The 16,728-nt window shown below is 44.1% G+C and overlaps 1 protein-coding gene across 1 annotated transcript in view; it reads right to left on the bottom strand.

The window, feature by feature from the left end:
• The window catches only part of gfra2b (GDNF family receptor alpha 2b), a 77,868-nt gene that overhangs the window by 60,581 nt on the left and 559 nt on the right, over positions 1–16,728 (bottom strand). The window contains exon 2 of the mRNA XM_023419030.2: positions 11,638–11,937. Coding sequence (XP_023274798.1) covers positions 11,638–11,937 — 300 coding nt within the window. The remainder of the gene's footprint in view (positions 1–11,637; positions 11,938–16,728) is intronic.

Genomic DNA, 16,728 nt, shown 5'->3' with positions numbered 1-16,728 from the left:
TGAGGAGGGGAGGGAAACGAGGAGAAAACAAATGAGACTAACAGGAGACGGAGGAGAGGACAAGAGACAGGACAGTGGTAATCATCTTTTTATCTGAAGAGTATCACAACCTAACATTTGCTAAGCCCCTCCCCCTAATTTTGATTGTCCAACCATGGCTTTGCAACAATAACTAGTCACAGCAGGTGTGTCAGTGTTTGTAATTGTCCACCTGTCGACCTCCTTTCCAGAAGAAAACCTCATTCAAAATCACAGACAATTTTCTAATAATTTAAATAACTTTTTCTGCTCACTAATCAGTAATTTATTTAAAGCTCCTCCAGTGTAAAGGTGTGTGTCCATGTGTAGTGTGATTATAGATCAGCTCTAGCTTCTATATTAATACTGTGAAAGTATCAAAGCCTCAGTCCACAGAGAAATGCACACAGCCTGTATTCAGAAACTGAGCCTTAAAACCAGCCGTCAGGACTTCTGGAACTTTGTGATGTCACAACGAAGCAGTCACCAAGCCCCGCCCACCTGGACCCACCATCCAAACCTTGCGGGATTTGGTTTCTCTGAGTGTTTTTACCTGAAATCTGCTTTATTTTTATTGGATCACTCAGAAAACAGTCAGCCAATAGTAGTGTTTCTCTGCTCTAATGTTAGCTGCTAATGCTAGCTGTAATGTAGCACTATTTCCAAGGACAAGAGTTAGCATATCATTAGCTTGCAACATTATTTTGTGGTTAAAAGTCACAAGCACGTCTGATGTGTGGAAGTCAGTTCTGATGCTAATGTATGAGGTAACGTTAGCATCTCTGTGCTGCTTGGATTAGCAGTCAGACTTGCTAAGTGAGATAGCATTACCTTTGTAAAACTCACAGGTTAGCCCTCATGCTAAAGGACATCTCTGAATACTGAAGCAGAAATCAAACCTCTGTGTTGTTTAAAATTACTTTTGTAGTTACTTATCATCTCTTATAGATAAATATTTCTGCCATTTATCCACTTCACTTTTAGCTAACTAGCTAGCTTCCTCGCTAACCAGTTTTCCTGCACCCCCCCTCCCATTGGATCTGTCCCGACACACAGTGGCATCATGAATCTGACCTTATTTTGTGTTGACAGAGGTGTAAAAGGACGAGGACGGTTTTTTCTCGTCTTCAGCTCAGAGAGAAATTCAGAAAATGTAAAAGCTGCTTCTCTTCATCTCACATGATTCAAACTGTGACGCTCGGTGTTTGAACACATCACTCACAGCGTGTCCTCATCCGTCTCTGCTCGTCCATCCATCAAGGTGCATTCACATGTGACTGAATGGGTATTAACAGCGGCAGGTTCTGATTTGTCCCGACGCGTCATGAGGAAACGTTTCAGTGAGTTGATCTGCTGATAAGTTTGTTACATGATCGACAGAAAATTAATGAGTTTAGTGAGAAAATCGACCCGATAAAGACGTTTGAACTTCAGCAGATAATCCTGAAGACTCGTCCACACAGATGTGTCGTAGTTTCAGCTGATGAAAACATCAGTGAACTCCACATATGGTATCATGGCGTGTTTATGATTACTCTGATTAACGAGTCAATCACATTAACATAATTGGAGTTTGCTGTTTACTTGAGCTCTGCCTCTTCCATACTATTGTCTTAATGACTTTATAATTGCATTTCAATGGAAACGTGGACGATCACAGTCACAAAGTCCAGAACCGTCACCGCGAAGAGAAGCGAGCGGCGTCCGGGGGGGAGGAGTCGTCCCAGAGGACGCGTCCAGCAGCCGAGCTCCATTAGACAACGCGACGTCTGAGGAAGATGATGTCATCAACAAGATTATTACAGGGGATTCATAACTTATTACTTTTATATTTACTATTTTATTTCTATTTTTTCTTGTTTGTTCATATTCTGTAATTATTATCATTATTTATTATTAATTTTCTAAAATTATTATTATTACTTATTTCTTTGTTTTGTGATTTGTTTTCTCTTTGCTGCTCGTAGAAGGAGCGAGGAGGACTTCAGACATTTCACGTCCGTCATATAATAATTTCCAATTTTATATTGTTACTTCCTCTATGCAAGAAATAATTGATCAAAAAAAAATAAAAATAAAAATAAAGAGGCGGAGGGTTCATCCTCTGGAGAGCAGGACTGTGGTGGAAGTGACCTGAAGTGTCTGAGCGGCAGCCATGATGAGAGATGAGGAGAGGAGCGTCAGTGCTTCCTGTTTTATCTCCTTTATGAAAGGAAAGGAGAAATTAACGGTTCGAGTCTGCTGCTGGCGGCCAATCAGGAGCTGGTACCAGTTTAACATCTGGAGACTCTGGACACCGTTTCATTTACATAACTATAACTTTATCAGATCAGATCAGTTCAAAGTGCTGATGAGTCTCGTTCATATTTTCCATGATTTATCATTTTAGTGAAACAAATGAAATCCCTTCACATGTAAACTGACTGTATTATAGTTTCATTTCTTACATATTCCTGCTGTTTTAGTGTGTACAAATAATAAAACAACAGTTTAATAATAGTTTTCTATGATAATATTTGGATCGATTGTGACTAAAGAATCATCTTCACAGGTGCCTGTGTTTTAATAAGCTGTTTATAACTTGTCAGACTTCTGTTGATTTAACAAGCAACACAAACACACAAATGAATGAATATAAAAATCTGAATGGACTCCAGAGGGTTAACACCAGTCCACATCACCAGCTGCTACAGTGGCTGAAGAAATCCTCTCGGCTGCTTCCCGCTCAGGCTGAGTCACCTCACCTGACGCCCTCTGCACGCCGTGCGGCGGTCGCTGCGGTTTTAGCGTGTCCACGGCAGCAGCAGGAACCGTGGGCGGTAAAGTGTTGTGGTCCCACCACGAGCTCGGAGCAGAGGTGAGGAACTGGGAGAGCTCGCCATGACTGACGCTGCACGATGACACCCCCGCTCTCCGTCCTCCCTCGCCTCTCAGACAGACTTCTCCTCCTGATAAACCGATAATTATAAACCGTGTGTCGTCACTGAGCCTCAAACGCTTTATTTTCCTGAGAACAAACGTGTGCAGCCTGATCACCTGTCACGCTTTGATGTGGCAAACACTCTCCATTTTACTGTTTTTGTCCCAGTTCTGTTTCTCAAAGGGATTAAAATCTGTGAAAACGGTGGGTTTTTTTTATATATCAAAGCTTTTCATGAGTGTATCAAATCGATTAGAGAGGAAGTGAATTATCTTCTTCTTCTCCTCTCAGCCGTCGTTCACCTGCGTCGCTCTCCTCTCTCCAAGAGTTAAGTGAAGTTGTGAGAAAGGCCACGACGCTCTGAAGCAGCCTCCATTTCACCCCCATCTGCCTCTGGATCTGACGCGTGCTGATAAGGACGGCGGCGGCGGCGGAGAGAATCACACTCTACACAGAGGATCCTTTAAACGCCACGTGTGAGGATCTGATCCTGAGGTTACCTGTTGGCACTTTACATCGTTTCATGTCGTCTGTCTTCACTCTTTTATTCTGAGATGACGGTGATAATCAACTCTTCTTCTGTTTCTGTCATTTCCTTCATATATTTTCTCTATTGAACCGATTATTGATGCAAGAAGAAGAACGGTGACTCAGGTGAGACGCCAGTTCATCCATGATACAACGTGGAGGATGAAGGACCTGATGAAGATCATGCTGCACACACACACACACACACACACTGAGCTGACTCCAGGATCAGAGCAGTCGAGGCCTGATGAAGACGTGAACACAACATTCAATGATTTTAACTTCTCACACGATAACGACTCGTCTCCCTGAGTTTTCATGCTGCTCCACCAGCAGCTCAAAGTTTTCACTCAGCCACTGAAATCTTTTCCACACCTTGGCACTAAACTGTGTCACACACAAACTGTCCTCAGAGAGGGGAGTGTCCTCTGTGATGGAGCCGTCCACTCGACTCTGGACTGTCTCTAAACTTTTCACTTTATGCAGCGGAGCAGAAAACGTCTGAGGGACAGAGACGAGGACGAGACAGGAGAGGAGGAGTCAGTCACTCAGCCACTAACAGACACATCAGCTGACCTGGATCGTCTAGTGTAGTTTACTCTAGTCTAGTGTAGTTCAGTCTAGTTTAATCTAGTTTAGTCTAGTTTACACTAGCTTAGGTTTTTTTTAGTCTAGTCTAGTTTACTCTAGTCTAGTCTAGTTCAGTCTAGTTTATTCTAGTTTAATGTAGTTCAGCTTAGTTTAGTCTAGTTTACACTCGTTAAGTTTAGTCTAGTTTACACTAGTTAAGTTTAGTCTAGTTGAGTTCAGACTAGTTTAGTTTACTGGTGTGTGTGTCCCTGCCACAGCTGCAGAACACTGACATACATATAAATATTTACATTAAATATGAAGGATTTATGAAGTGAGACCTCTTCTCTGTTCGACATATCTTTGCTTTAAATGGTTTTCTTCTTCAGTTTGTCAGTTTCACAATGTGTCACACACACGCACACGCACACGCACACACACACACACACACACACACACACACACACACACACACACACACTCTCTCTAAACAGGGTAATGATGGCCATTGGAGCGTGGTTTAATGGAGCGGCAAACAACAAACATCACAGCACACACCAGCCCAACGCCTCACATCAGGGGCACAGCACTGGTGCATTATGGGAGAATGTGAGAGAGTCAGACAGTGATTCAATGAACACACCGTCCAACTTCACAATAAAAGTTTCTGAGTTCAAACCTCTGAAACGACAACAAATGATCCTCCACTGGGCGGTTTAAACAGGAAGTCAGTGGTTTAACCTCGTCCTTAATGAACACAAAGTGTGTCAGAAAACAGACAAATGGAAGTTTGATCTGCCCCCCCCCCTCCGCCCCCCCCTTCCCTATCACATCTCATCTTTCTGATCTCTCCCTGCTCTCTTCCATTTCCTCCTTTTTCTGTTCCTCATCCTCAAATTGCCTCTTCCTCCGTCATCTGCTGTCATCACACTTTGATCTAATTCTCTGGATATCAGTCTTTTATCTGCACTGATCCTTCCTGCTCCCCTCAGCTGCTCCGTCCCTCTGCCCCCCCCGTTTAATCAGCCCCCCCCATTAAACAGCCCGCAGACTCCTTCCTTTAAAGCCGAGGTGATTAATGTCGTCACAAAAATTAGCAACACATTATTTTACCCGCCCACACACTTAGTTTTCATCAGCTGTTTATCAGTTATTTATCAGCTGTTTATCAGTTGTTTATCAGCTGTTTATCAATTGTTTATCAGTTGTTAATCAGCTGTTTATCAGTTATTTATCAGCTGTTTATCAGTTATTTATCAGCTGTTTATCAGTTATTTATCAGCTGTTTATAAGTTATTGATAAATGTTTATAATTAAGTTAATCACAGAAATAAAATGTGTTAAAGCTTGAATTAAGGTATTTGTCTTTCAAATTAATCTGTAACTAGAGGTTAGTCTGGTTTAGTTTAATTTAGTCTACTTTAGTCCACTTTATTTTAGTGTAGTTTAGTCTAGTTTAGTTTAGTCAACTTTAGTTTAGTTTAGTCTGGTCTAGTTTAGTCTAGTCTACTTTAGTTTAGCTTAGTCTACTTTAGTCCAGTCTAGTTTAGTCTAGTCTACTTTAGTCTAGGTTAGTTTAGTTCAGGGGTCACTATTTACAAGACTAGATTCCTTTGAGATTATTTCCCATCATGCTCCAGGAGGAAATTCACAGGAAGAAAAATTTTCCCAAAATTTTTGCTCCTTGAAATTTTCTTCCTCATTATTTATAAATATGTTTTGAATGTCAGAGTCTGGACGAGCCCAGACTAAAAGCTCATGATAATATTAAACATGTTTGATTTTACGACTGAAGAAGCTCTGACCTCTGATCACCTGACGCCAGGTGATGGAGACGACGGGAGCGAAACTCTCATGGTTTGATTCTGACGCAGGACATTAGTCTGTGACGGTGAAGTGGCCTGAAATAAAAGATTTGAAACTGTTCAGACCCTTTAGTGACTTATTTTCAAGAAAAGAATCCGGCTTCAAATCCAGCGACTTCCTGGACAAACCTGAGCTACTTCCTGTAGAGGAGAGTCGTCAGTGTTCACTTCCTCTCCGACTGATCAGATGAAAAGGTGATTAAGGAAACGTGTTAACTGTTCGTATCCTGCCTCTTCAGGCCAGAGGAAGTCATAAATAAAATGTGTTGAAACAAACAGTCCTGGACTCCTGGGACCTGCTCTCAGTCCTGGTTCTGGTTCTGGTTCTGGTGTATTTGCTGGTTCTCCAGCTGAAATAATGAATAAAAGCATCAGTGATCTCTGCAGAACCCTGCTCTCTGTGGTTCTCAGTGGTTCTCATGTTCACCTACAGGCTGCTGAGTAACGTTCACAATCACTGCGAACAGAGACGAGGACGGATGATGAGCCTGCGAGCGTCGGGGCGTGAAGCTGGAAGAGACAGGATTTATATTTAAAAACAGGCGTTTTATCAGGCTGGAGGATAAAGTAGGGCAGCGGAGAAGAGAGCCGAGCGTCTCACGCCTCCTAATTTGTTGAGATGTCATAGATTCAGCCTGTTTACCTAAATGAAAGTCTGCTGCCGACGACGACGCAGGAGGGCGGAAAATCTGTTTGGCACACAGGAGCTGATGAATCCAGAATGAGGAGCAAGAAAAACTGTTGAGCAGAGACGAGGTCAAGACAAAGGCTGAACTTTAATAACCTGGACATTATTAATACTTACACCGTTTATTAGTAATATATGAGCAACTTTAATTATTCTACTATGAGCTAATATCAACAAATAGCTGACGTTTGTGACTCCAAACATCCTGATGAGACAAACAAAGGCCCCCACCTCTTCTACAATATGTCAAGACCCCCCAGACTGAAAGACACACAACACAGCAAAGTCATTGTCTCTTTGTGGTTGTTTTAAATCTCCAAATCAAACTGAATAAACCTGAAGTAACTGACTACTCTCTTTGTGAGCTTCACTTGTAGCGTTAGCGGAGGAAAGCTCTCAGGACTAAAACGAACCGATGAATCCCACCCTGGGTGTACAGTCGGACCCACTGGAGTGTGAAGGATCTGCACGGACTCCTGAGAAGCGGTGGTGAGCGGCCGCCCGTCCTCGAGGCAGAGTGCGTGTGAAACACACTTCCATGACCTCTTTCACACGTTTTCCTTTCAACAATTTACCAACTTCTCCGCACACAGCCGAGGGCAGAGGCTTTCTGTGTTTGTGTTCGGTGTTTCTTCTCACATGAAAGCAGGTAGAGACGTAATGAGTCGGTGGGCCTCACGGAGAGAATATAAAGAAACAAAGAAAGAAAAAAGGTTTCGGGAACGAGTCTGGTTCTCCATCTCCAGACTCCGCTACATCCACCCACAATCAATTTCCTGTCCCTCAGCTCATTAGTCATCTCCACCCCCACCCCCCCTCAGCACCTTCCCCTCTCTCTGAGGATCTGCTGGGTAATCACAGATTCAGTGGAAGCTGAAACCTGGAAGCTGCTGCCTCTCTGAACTCTCTTCATTAAGTCAGCTGATTCTCTGAAGGAGGTGTGACGTCACATGACAGACACCTACAACCGCCAGAGACGTGACCTCGGCTCCTCTGACCACCGGCAGCTCTCAGGTGAGCTCCACCTGTTCAACTGAGGGATAAAGTTTCACAGAGTCAGCGTCCTGTCATCTGTGAGAAGCTGCAACATGTGGGAGATTATTCCCTCATCTCGTGTGCTGCAGTGTGAGGAGACACGAGGAGACAGGAGACAGAGGGGAGAGACAGTCCAAACCGGAGAACGCCGAACAGCTGTGTGTCTCCATCAGCTGTACTGAAGCCGCTCTGTCTCTGCTCCACCTCAGAGACAAGAGACAGCAGGAGACGGAGACAGAGGGAGATGGGAGGACATCAGACTGATGCTGGTCTGACCCAGAACGTTAGCATGAACGTTAGCATGAGGTTGTGGGACTGCTCATAAATCCAGTAATCTATTGTTAATTGAATCATAATGAAAAACCAGAAGGTCACACATGCTGCATTAACCCAGAACCTGAACCAGAACCATAACTTGAACCTGAACCAGAACCAGATGACTACCTCAGATTCTGTCGACGGCCTTTCATCCACACTTCTCTTCTAAAACATTGTTAGACAAACTAAACCAGAGTGAGGACTCGTCAGATGTCATGAACTCCCTCAGAACAATCAGCTTCATACAGCCTGTAAAAATGATCCATCGCTGCTGTTCAGTCTCTTTCTGGGACGTGGTTTGAAGACACGTTTCTGTGTTTCTAACTTTCTCTCAGCGGCAGAAAGAGCTTCTTTAAAATCTTGTTTCGAATACTGAAAACATTTGTCATGTTTAATGTTTCTAACACACACCGTCACTCATCACTTGTCCAGGTTTAAAAGCTCGTCTAAATTCAATCTCGGCGTGGCTTTCATCTGCTCTGCTGGAACAGATCTTTAACCTTGGACCGAGAGGAAGTTGTGAATTATTTCAGTCTCACCTGTTCTCTCTGTCTGGATTCTGTTCTAAGCTTTAAGCTGAAAAGCCAACAAATCCTCTCCTGCTTTGTTAAATATTCATGCATGAATGAGACACAGATGAAAAGAAGGAGAAAAAACTTTTTGTTCATTGTCACATGAAAAGAAAAATATAGCTGGAAATTAAAGTTTCCATCCGACGCTGTGTATATGAAACCGTCTGTACTGTAATTAACCGGCAGCACAGGGAATTTTCTCTCAGAAACAAAGATTATTTTAAGCCTCTTTGTAATCACACTGATGTACTGTATCTGCTCACAGACCGACGCTGGGCTCACACCGTCCGTTTGATGACTCAAGGCTGTATTCAAAACAAACCCATCTACCTGTGCCCTTGAAACTCTGCCCACTAAACCCTCAGAAAGGGCTTGTACTTTTCCTCAGTGTTCATTAACGCAGCCGGCTGCTGCTGCCATTGTCCGTCAGATACAGAGTTTCAGATGTAACTGGTGCAAATGATTATCTGCTCAAGGTTTTTGGAAGAAAAATATGAAGCAGTGCAATTAGATTTCTTTATGAGCAGCAGATTGTCAAGTCCTTTAATCGAGAGCAGTTTCCTCTCTGAGTCTCATGGTTTCACAGTTTTTCATCCACATTCTCAAGTTTCCCTCACACACAGTCCAACAGTACGACACCAGGTCTGTGTGTTCACACTACAGCTGCACAACTCATCCAGACATCGTCCAAATCTCAACGTGGTCAAGTGCGATACCCAAATCTCTGTAATGTGTCACATTGTTAGCATTAGCATTGTTAGCACAGCGACTGAGACAAATCATATTCTCCAGATTCAAAAGAAACATATTTGTTTGGTACGAGACCAACAGAAATCACATCGTCATCATTTTACATTTTTTCAGTGAAAATAAAAATGCAAAAATTAAATTTAATCATAAAATTATTTTTTTTGCAAATTGTTCAGCTCTAATTTTCCACTATTTAAAACTTTGTCCATGAGCACTGTAGCACTGATGAAAGACAACCAAAACCTGCCACCTACATTACCCACAATGCAACTCTGCTGCTGGCAGTTGGGTCAGAGATTGGGGTGAGCTATGCTAGTAGCGGCTAATGTAACTGAGTCTTTGGTGTGACCGTCGTGTGATCACATGACTAGTTGTGTTGCCTGGACACCAAGTCACAAATCTCCACTTCCTGTTGCCACTCTGATTTTATTTTGAAAGTCCAGACTGGAAGTTTTGATATTTCCTTTTACTGCCGCTTTGACTGATTCTTTCAGATGTTTGTTCGTTCACCGCTACTCTTCACACACACACACACACACACACACACACACACACACACACTAAATATGAAGGATTTATGAAGTGAGACCTCTTCTCTGTTCGACATATCTTTGCTTTAAATGGTTTTCTTCTTCAGTTTGTCAGTTTCACAATGTGTCACACACACACACACACACACACACACACACACACACAACAAAAAACTGAGACAAAGGGTTTGTGTTTCTGTACATTAAAACTTTGTCTGGGTTAAACGTATGTCCTGCGTGTGGCCGTCAAGTGTGTAAGTGTGTGTGTGTGTGTGTAAGTGTGAGTGTGTGTGTGTGTGATGCAGGGGCTTTGTGAACCTTGCTGGCGTTACAAAGACATCCTTAGTGGAATGGAGAACAAAGAGAGAGGCTCTTAATGAGCTCTGCCACTGCTGAGACCTGAACTAGGCCAGCAAACACCCTGTGTGCATGCATGCGTGTGTGTGTGTGTGTGTGTGTGTGTGTGTGTGTGTGTGTCCTGTCGTCAGTGCTGACACACACAGAACACGGTGCAGGACCAGCACTGGGACCTGAACCAACCACAGGCATTAGCCAGGTGTCTGGAGCGACTGGAAACAGCAGCAGCTCTGCACTCAGACCAGGTTTCATGTGATGTGCTCATTTGTTCTTTTAAACATCCCACAGCACATCACAACAACAACAACAACAACAACAACAACAACAACAACAACAACAACAACAACAACAACCACAGTGGCCTAGCCCAGCGTTCCTGTTTCACGGTCAGACTCTGTTTATAAAAAGAAAGATGAAAATCGATGCAGCGGCACCAGAGCTCCCTGTCTTTTCTTTATTCCACACATCCTGCTTCTTTGTCAAAACATGAATGTCTACGTTACCCACAATGCACCTGGACCTCTGACAGTCTGGTGGAGATTGAGGTGTGTTTACAGGAGGTGCTATTGTATACTAGAGCCTTGGGCAGAAACAACTTTCCCCACATTACTTTTACTTTTCAAACTTGTCTTCAGACCTCACTCTGACTCAGGTGACATCACCTGAGGACGTCACTCAGACTTCACACTGCTCCACCTGGAGACACAGCTGTCTTCACACAAGCAGCAGAACTCCCTAACACCTGGGAACACACACTGGTGGGGTTTCCCTTCAAAATAAGAGCAACAGCAACAGACCACTTTCTCCACTTGTTTGCACCTCAGGTGCGACAGGTGCGGTCTGCGAAGCAGCGCACCTGTCCTGTTTGAGGAAGTGGCAGCAGAGCGGAGGTTGTCACCGAGCTCCTCTCTACATCACTGACTCTTACTGATGATGTCACTTATTTGCTTGTTTTTATTCCTCTGTGCTGTCAACAGTCAGCCATCTTGTTTTCATGTCTCATTCTCGTGGACACGATATCTCTGAAACACCTCGACGGAACTTCTTCAAATTTAACACAAACATTAACTCGGACTCGAGGAGGAACTGATTAAACGTTGGTGGCTGAAAGTCAAAGGTCAAGGTCGTGGTGACCTCACAAAACACTTTTTGACATTACTCAAGACTTCACAGCAGTTATGAAATTTCACACAGATGGTTCATATCTTCTCTGGCTCTGGATAAACAGGAAGTGACCTGGAACTAGTCTGAGTGGCGGAGGGATACGACCTCGAGGACGTGATTTAGATTTTTATGACAAATACTTTTTACTTGTGACTGATGATCTGAGGGTTCATGACACACAACAATCAACACAACAACACACTATGTGACCTCAGGAAAATAAAAACAGGAGCAGGTTGTTGAATGTGCAGCTCACAGCTCAGACATGAGGAGGAATCAGGACGTTTAATTAACTGCACACGGCTCAGAGTCGGAGGCTTACCCTCAGTCAGGCCCATGTGGATGCTCCAGTAGTTCTGCAGACACTGCAGCTCCTTCTTCATGCCTCTCTTGCAGCGGCAGTCGTACAGCGGCGAGTCCTGCAGCACCTCCAGCGCCCCCTGGCACTCCTTGGAGGCCAGCATGGCGCTGCGCTCCTTGTCCCCCCCGGACAGGCACTGGCGCATGATCCGGTACCGCGAGCTGCACTGGCTGTTCTGGTTGCACAGTTCAGAGGCTCGGACGCAGTCCAGAGGTTCCCTCCACCCGGGGGGGCCCAGCTCCGAGTCACACACACACACATCTGCAGAGACAGAGACGTACAGGAATGAGGGATTAGACGGCTAATGAGGCTTGATGAGCGTCTGTGGCCGAGTTCATCTGTGAGAGTCGTTATTATTATTATCACCTCGTTAACGTCCACATGATGTTTTTATATAATACAGACATATGACGATGAATCAATCATCAGCACCATGACTCAGTGTCTCCTCCTTGAACTGCAGTGAACCAATGACAGTCTCATAACAGATTCAGGGTTTCATACGTCACAAACCTCAGGAACCAATCCTGTCAGCTTGTGGGGACAGGGGGCGGGGCTAAATACACCTGAAACCTTGTCAGTACAGAGTGAGAGTTAGCATTAGCACAGACGCTAACACTGTGTCGGCCACTGCCAGATACAAGCTAACAAACAACATAAACACATAAAAGATGCTAACTAGCTAACGGTTCTGACCCGTCTGCTAGTCTCTGGTTCTGGTCTCAGACTCCTCCTCTGAGTCTGGGTCTGACTGAGGCTCAAACATGTGGCTGAGTCTCTCTGATGTTTCCTCCTCTCACCATCTTGATGCTCTCTGCTCTGTCACCTGTCCACCTGGAGCCAGCAGGTGGTGGGCGGGGCTCAAGGCCTGATCCAGGTTTATCAACCAGGAAGTGAGAGGAGATGAAAACATGTGAAACTACATCTGAATCACAGCAGAGGATTTAAAACACGTCTGGAGAAACTCTAAAGAGTTGTGGAGTTAACGTGTTATAATGTACAGGTGCACTCACCTGTGAAAGGGTCATGTGAACAAGCAGCTGATGCACATTCACTGTTTTTATGTGACGTAACTTGTTGTTCTTATTTATTGAACATGTTGATGTTTTACTGCAGATACACAGTGAAGTCTGGAAACAAATTAATGACCATGAGATATCAATAATCAATCTGTGCTGTAAAAAGCCTCATTACAGTCGCACCTCGCAGCCGGTCCAGCCCTGGGCCTTCCCTGTGTGACTTCCCTGTGTTCTGGCTCCTGGAAACTCTCAGTGTCTGCCTCTACGGGAGGAACCGTCGGTGCCAGGCTGCTTTCAGCTCACAGCCAGAACCGGTTTAATGGACACGTATCAGAGCTCTGCTTAAAGAAGAAGAACAAGGAGGCTGCGACAGAAACGCTGCCGTCCCACAACAAGCTGTGAGAACCATTTCTCAGTCAGGCTGAGCGTAAAATATTTCAACACAGCACTTCTGCAAAGCTGTCAATCATTTATCAGCCGAGCTGTAATTATGGCACGATTCCTAAGCAGCAGTTCCTCTGTTTCTGAGATGTTTGGGGGGTCTTGTCTTATCACTAGGAGCCCTACTTAATGATCTCTCTGGACAAAGTCAAAAGATACTGGAGGGGAGGAAAAGATACTGTGAGGTGAATTAGAGTAAAAAATAAGTCCTAACTCAGTCAGACCTGAACACACAGGTATGAATCACATAATGATGTGATTCTGTGTGACTTCCACTTCCTGTGGATATCATTATCTCTGATGTCCCTCCAGAATAAAGCTGCAGAAATCCACTTAGAAACCAGAGGGAAAAGGAGTCTGCTTCACTCAGGATCCTCCTGTTTGTAACTTTTCCTCATTATCACATTGATCTAGTGACAGCTGTCTGAACATCCGCAGCTACACTGCAGACAACTGCTCGCAGCTAGCTTAGCTCAGCTGCTTTTAATGGGGACAAAATGTAAAACATGGATTAAAATCAGACATGAAACCGGCCTCTTGCTCTTCTGATGCCTGACTCCTTTAAGGTGTGTCTGCATGTTTCAGATCAGCAGAAACAACTCAACAAACTCAAGAGATCCCATGTCTACCTCACAGACCACACCTCTGTTTATCTGTTCCAGGTATCAACTCTCTTCTTACATCCACACAGGTGAGTGTACCTGTGCCTCAGCTCAGGCCCCGCCTCTGGGTTTCATCTCTGGTTTTACCCACCGTGTGCGTTTTAAAAGGGGCGGCGACCAAACACTTCCTCCTTTTGTGCTCCTGCTGAGGTCATCGGTGATGTCACTAGTCAGGGGGAGGGGCCTTTCAGTCGACTGGAGAGGAGCTGTGTGCATCTGGTATATTGATTACATTTATATAATCAATATATTTATATATATATTTATATTTTTATTAGTTAAATCTGCAGGTGAAAGGTGATTTATTTCTTTGTCGACTTGTTTTCAGCAGGAGTGAGTTATGATTTCAGCTTCAAGATTGAAACATTGGAAACAGAGGATTTTCTCCTCTAGAAGAAAACTGTTGGTAGAATTTCAGAAAAACATGTTTTGTATTTGTATGATTGAAGCCGGCAGCCATGATGAATCTGTGCAGGTGACGCCGCTGCAGATGAACCGGTCTGTACTTCCTGACCCTTTCCTCACTGTCACTGTTGAACTTGTCTCTTATCTCCACGTCCAGCAGCTACAGATCGACATGATGATCCACTGTTCCCGCTCTGTGTTTGGTCTCCACCAGCTGCTCTCTGACCGGGTGTGTCTGCTGTGGACAGATGTTTCTCTGAGCACAGCTGGACGAGAGCGGCGAGCCAGTGTGAAGCTGCAGGTTCAGCTGATGATTCTCTGCAGGTTCAACTGTCCTCTCATTCATCATTATTATCATTATTAAAATATCAATTACAGCCTCGTCAGAATTCTGTCACATGGACGTCAGATGCTGAGAGCTCCTCGTTAATTCATTAGAAATTAATTGAAACTACTTCTGACCCACACGCTTCATTAGCTTTGATCTCTTTCAGCAGGTGAAGCACACCTGCACAGACCTGCAGCTGAGGTTTAAAGATCCTCCACAGACCCACTCTGTCAAACACTGTGGGACAATGTGCCGAATATTACAGAACAACAACAGTTTACATGATTTACTGCTGCAGAAGCTGTTGTACTGTTGTTGGTCCAAGTTGTGTTTACTGTCACTTCAATAACGTGGGAAAAATCATTATTGGATCATAGAACACAGTCATGACACCAATGAGTGGAGATCAGACACTGATGTGAATATTAAATATTCTTCATATGTATTTTTTAATATATTAATAATGTTTTCATTTATAAACAGATGAAGACCATGAGGTGTGGCATCATGAGAAACTGAATAAGTGGACTTTGAATATCAAAAAGCTGTCCTGTGTCAGCTGGTCTTTCTCCACCTCGTTATTTGTCTCTTCACTGAAGTGACACAACGTTAAAAACAAACAGGTTCATTTTTATTAATGTGTCTGAGAGTTCAGAGAAAACTTCACATCAAACAATGAAATCAATGAAGCACTGATTGATACAGTCACGTGCTTCAATGATCCTCCATCTCTGGGACACCTGTGGGCCTCTGTTGAGCGTCAAGCTGTCCTCAGCTGACAGCTCTGGGGGGGGGGGGGGGGGGGGGGCAGACCAGGGACGGGACCAGACCAGGTCACGTCTCCTGAGTGCTGCTGGGATCTGGGGGTTTTTTACAAGCTCCACTGGTGAACTGCTTCAAGGCTCATTCCACTGTTTTATTGACTGAACCACCTGCAAGGTCTTATTCTTTATTTCCCACTTCATAAAGGACACTGACCCTCCACATGGACCTGGTCCTGGTCCTGGACCTGGTCCTGGACCTGGTCCTGGTCCTGGACCTGGTCCTGGACCTGTGTTACAATCAATCTGCCTGGCTGCAACACAGTGTTCTGACAAAGGTTCCTCTTCATTTCTGTCACATGATGCACTTTGTATAATTAAAATAAAAAGCTGATAACGTTCACCTGTAGCTGCAGCATCACTCTTTACCTTATTGCATGTTCATGAACACTCTATAAACGTGTAATAAATGCTTTATAACCCACGTTAATGTTAGTTCAAAAATAAGCAGATTTGAAGTGTTTATCAATGTTCAGTGTTTTACATATTTTATATTATTCCAGTTCATGATGTGTTTCTCCAGCAGCCTCCAGGAGTCAGAGCAGGAAACAAACATTAACAAACACTTGGATCTGCTTATTAACTGTTTATTATTACTATGTCGCACTTTAAAGATCCACATCTCTACGTTAATGTTCAGTGTGATGTCAGAGTGTAACAACCACCTGACCTGAGTGAGTCTGCTCTCATCAGCCCCAAAACCAGTTGTAGGAGGCCGGTGAATCCTGGTTCAGCTTGTTTGGTTAATTCAATGCAGGCTTTTCAAAATAAGAGCTGCTTTCCTGAGCCTAATTTATGAAACACCTCTCTGAGGAACAGACCAGGACCAGGACCAGGACCAGATCCAGGACCAGTTCCAGGACCAAGGACAGCACCACAGTGGTGTCGATGCTGCAGTTCACACAACAACCACAGAACCAGGAGCAGTGTGCAGTACATGTGGGCTAAACGTATTAGCATCAAAATGTACCTGAAGTAAAAGTACTCACTGAGCAGAAAGACTCATTTCAGAATAAAAGTATGAAAATCCACATACGCATGGGTGAAAGTACAAGAACATTCAAACAGCTACAGGCAGTGAAGGTGGACACATGGAGAGAGAGAGAGAGAGAGAGAGAGAGAGAGAGAGAGAGAGAGAGGAGAGAGAGAGAGAGAGAGAGAGAGAGAGAGAGAGAGAGAGAGAGAGAGAGAGAGAGAGGGAGAGAGAGAGAGAGAGAGAGAGAGAAAGAGAGAGAGAGAGAGAGAGAGAGATGGAGAGATGTTATTACTCAAGCTTTTACTGTGAAGAGAAACTCGACCTATTAAAAACCATCTGAAGGTGTTGTTTTCGGAATCATGCACCTTTACCCGCATCACAGGGGGGGGGGCGGCTCAGG

Source organism: Seriola lalandi, unplaced genomic scaffold (assembly GCF_002814215.2).
Source record: "Seriola lalandi dorsalis isolate HSWRI2012SDOR001 ecotype SW California unplaced genomic scaffold, Sedor1 jcf7180002054590, whole genome shotgun sequence".
Classification (NCBI taxonomy): Eukaryota; Metazoa; Chordata; class Actinopteri; order Carangiformes; family Carangidae; genus Seriola; species Seriola lalandi.
This window is presented reverse-complemented; position numbering and strand designations above follow the sequence as displayed.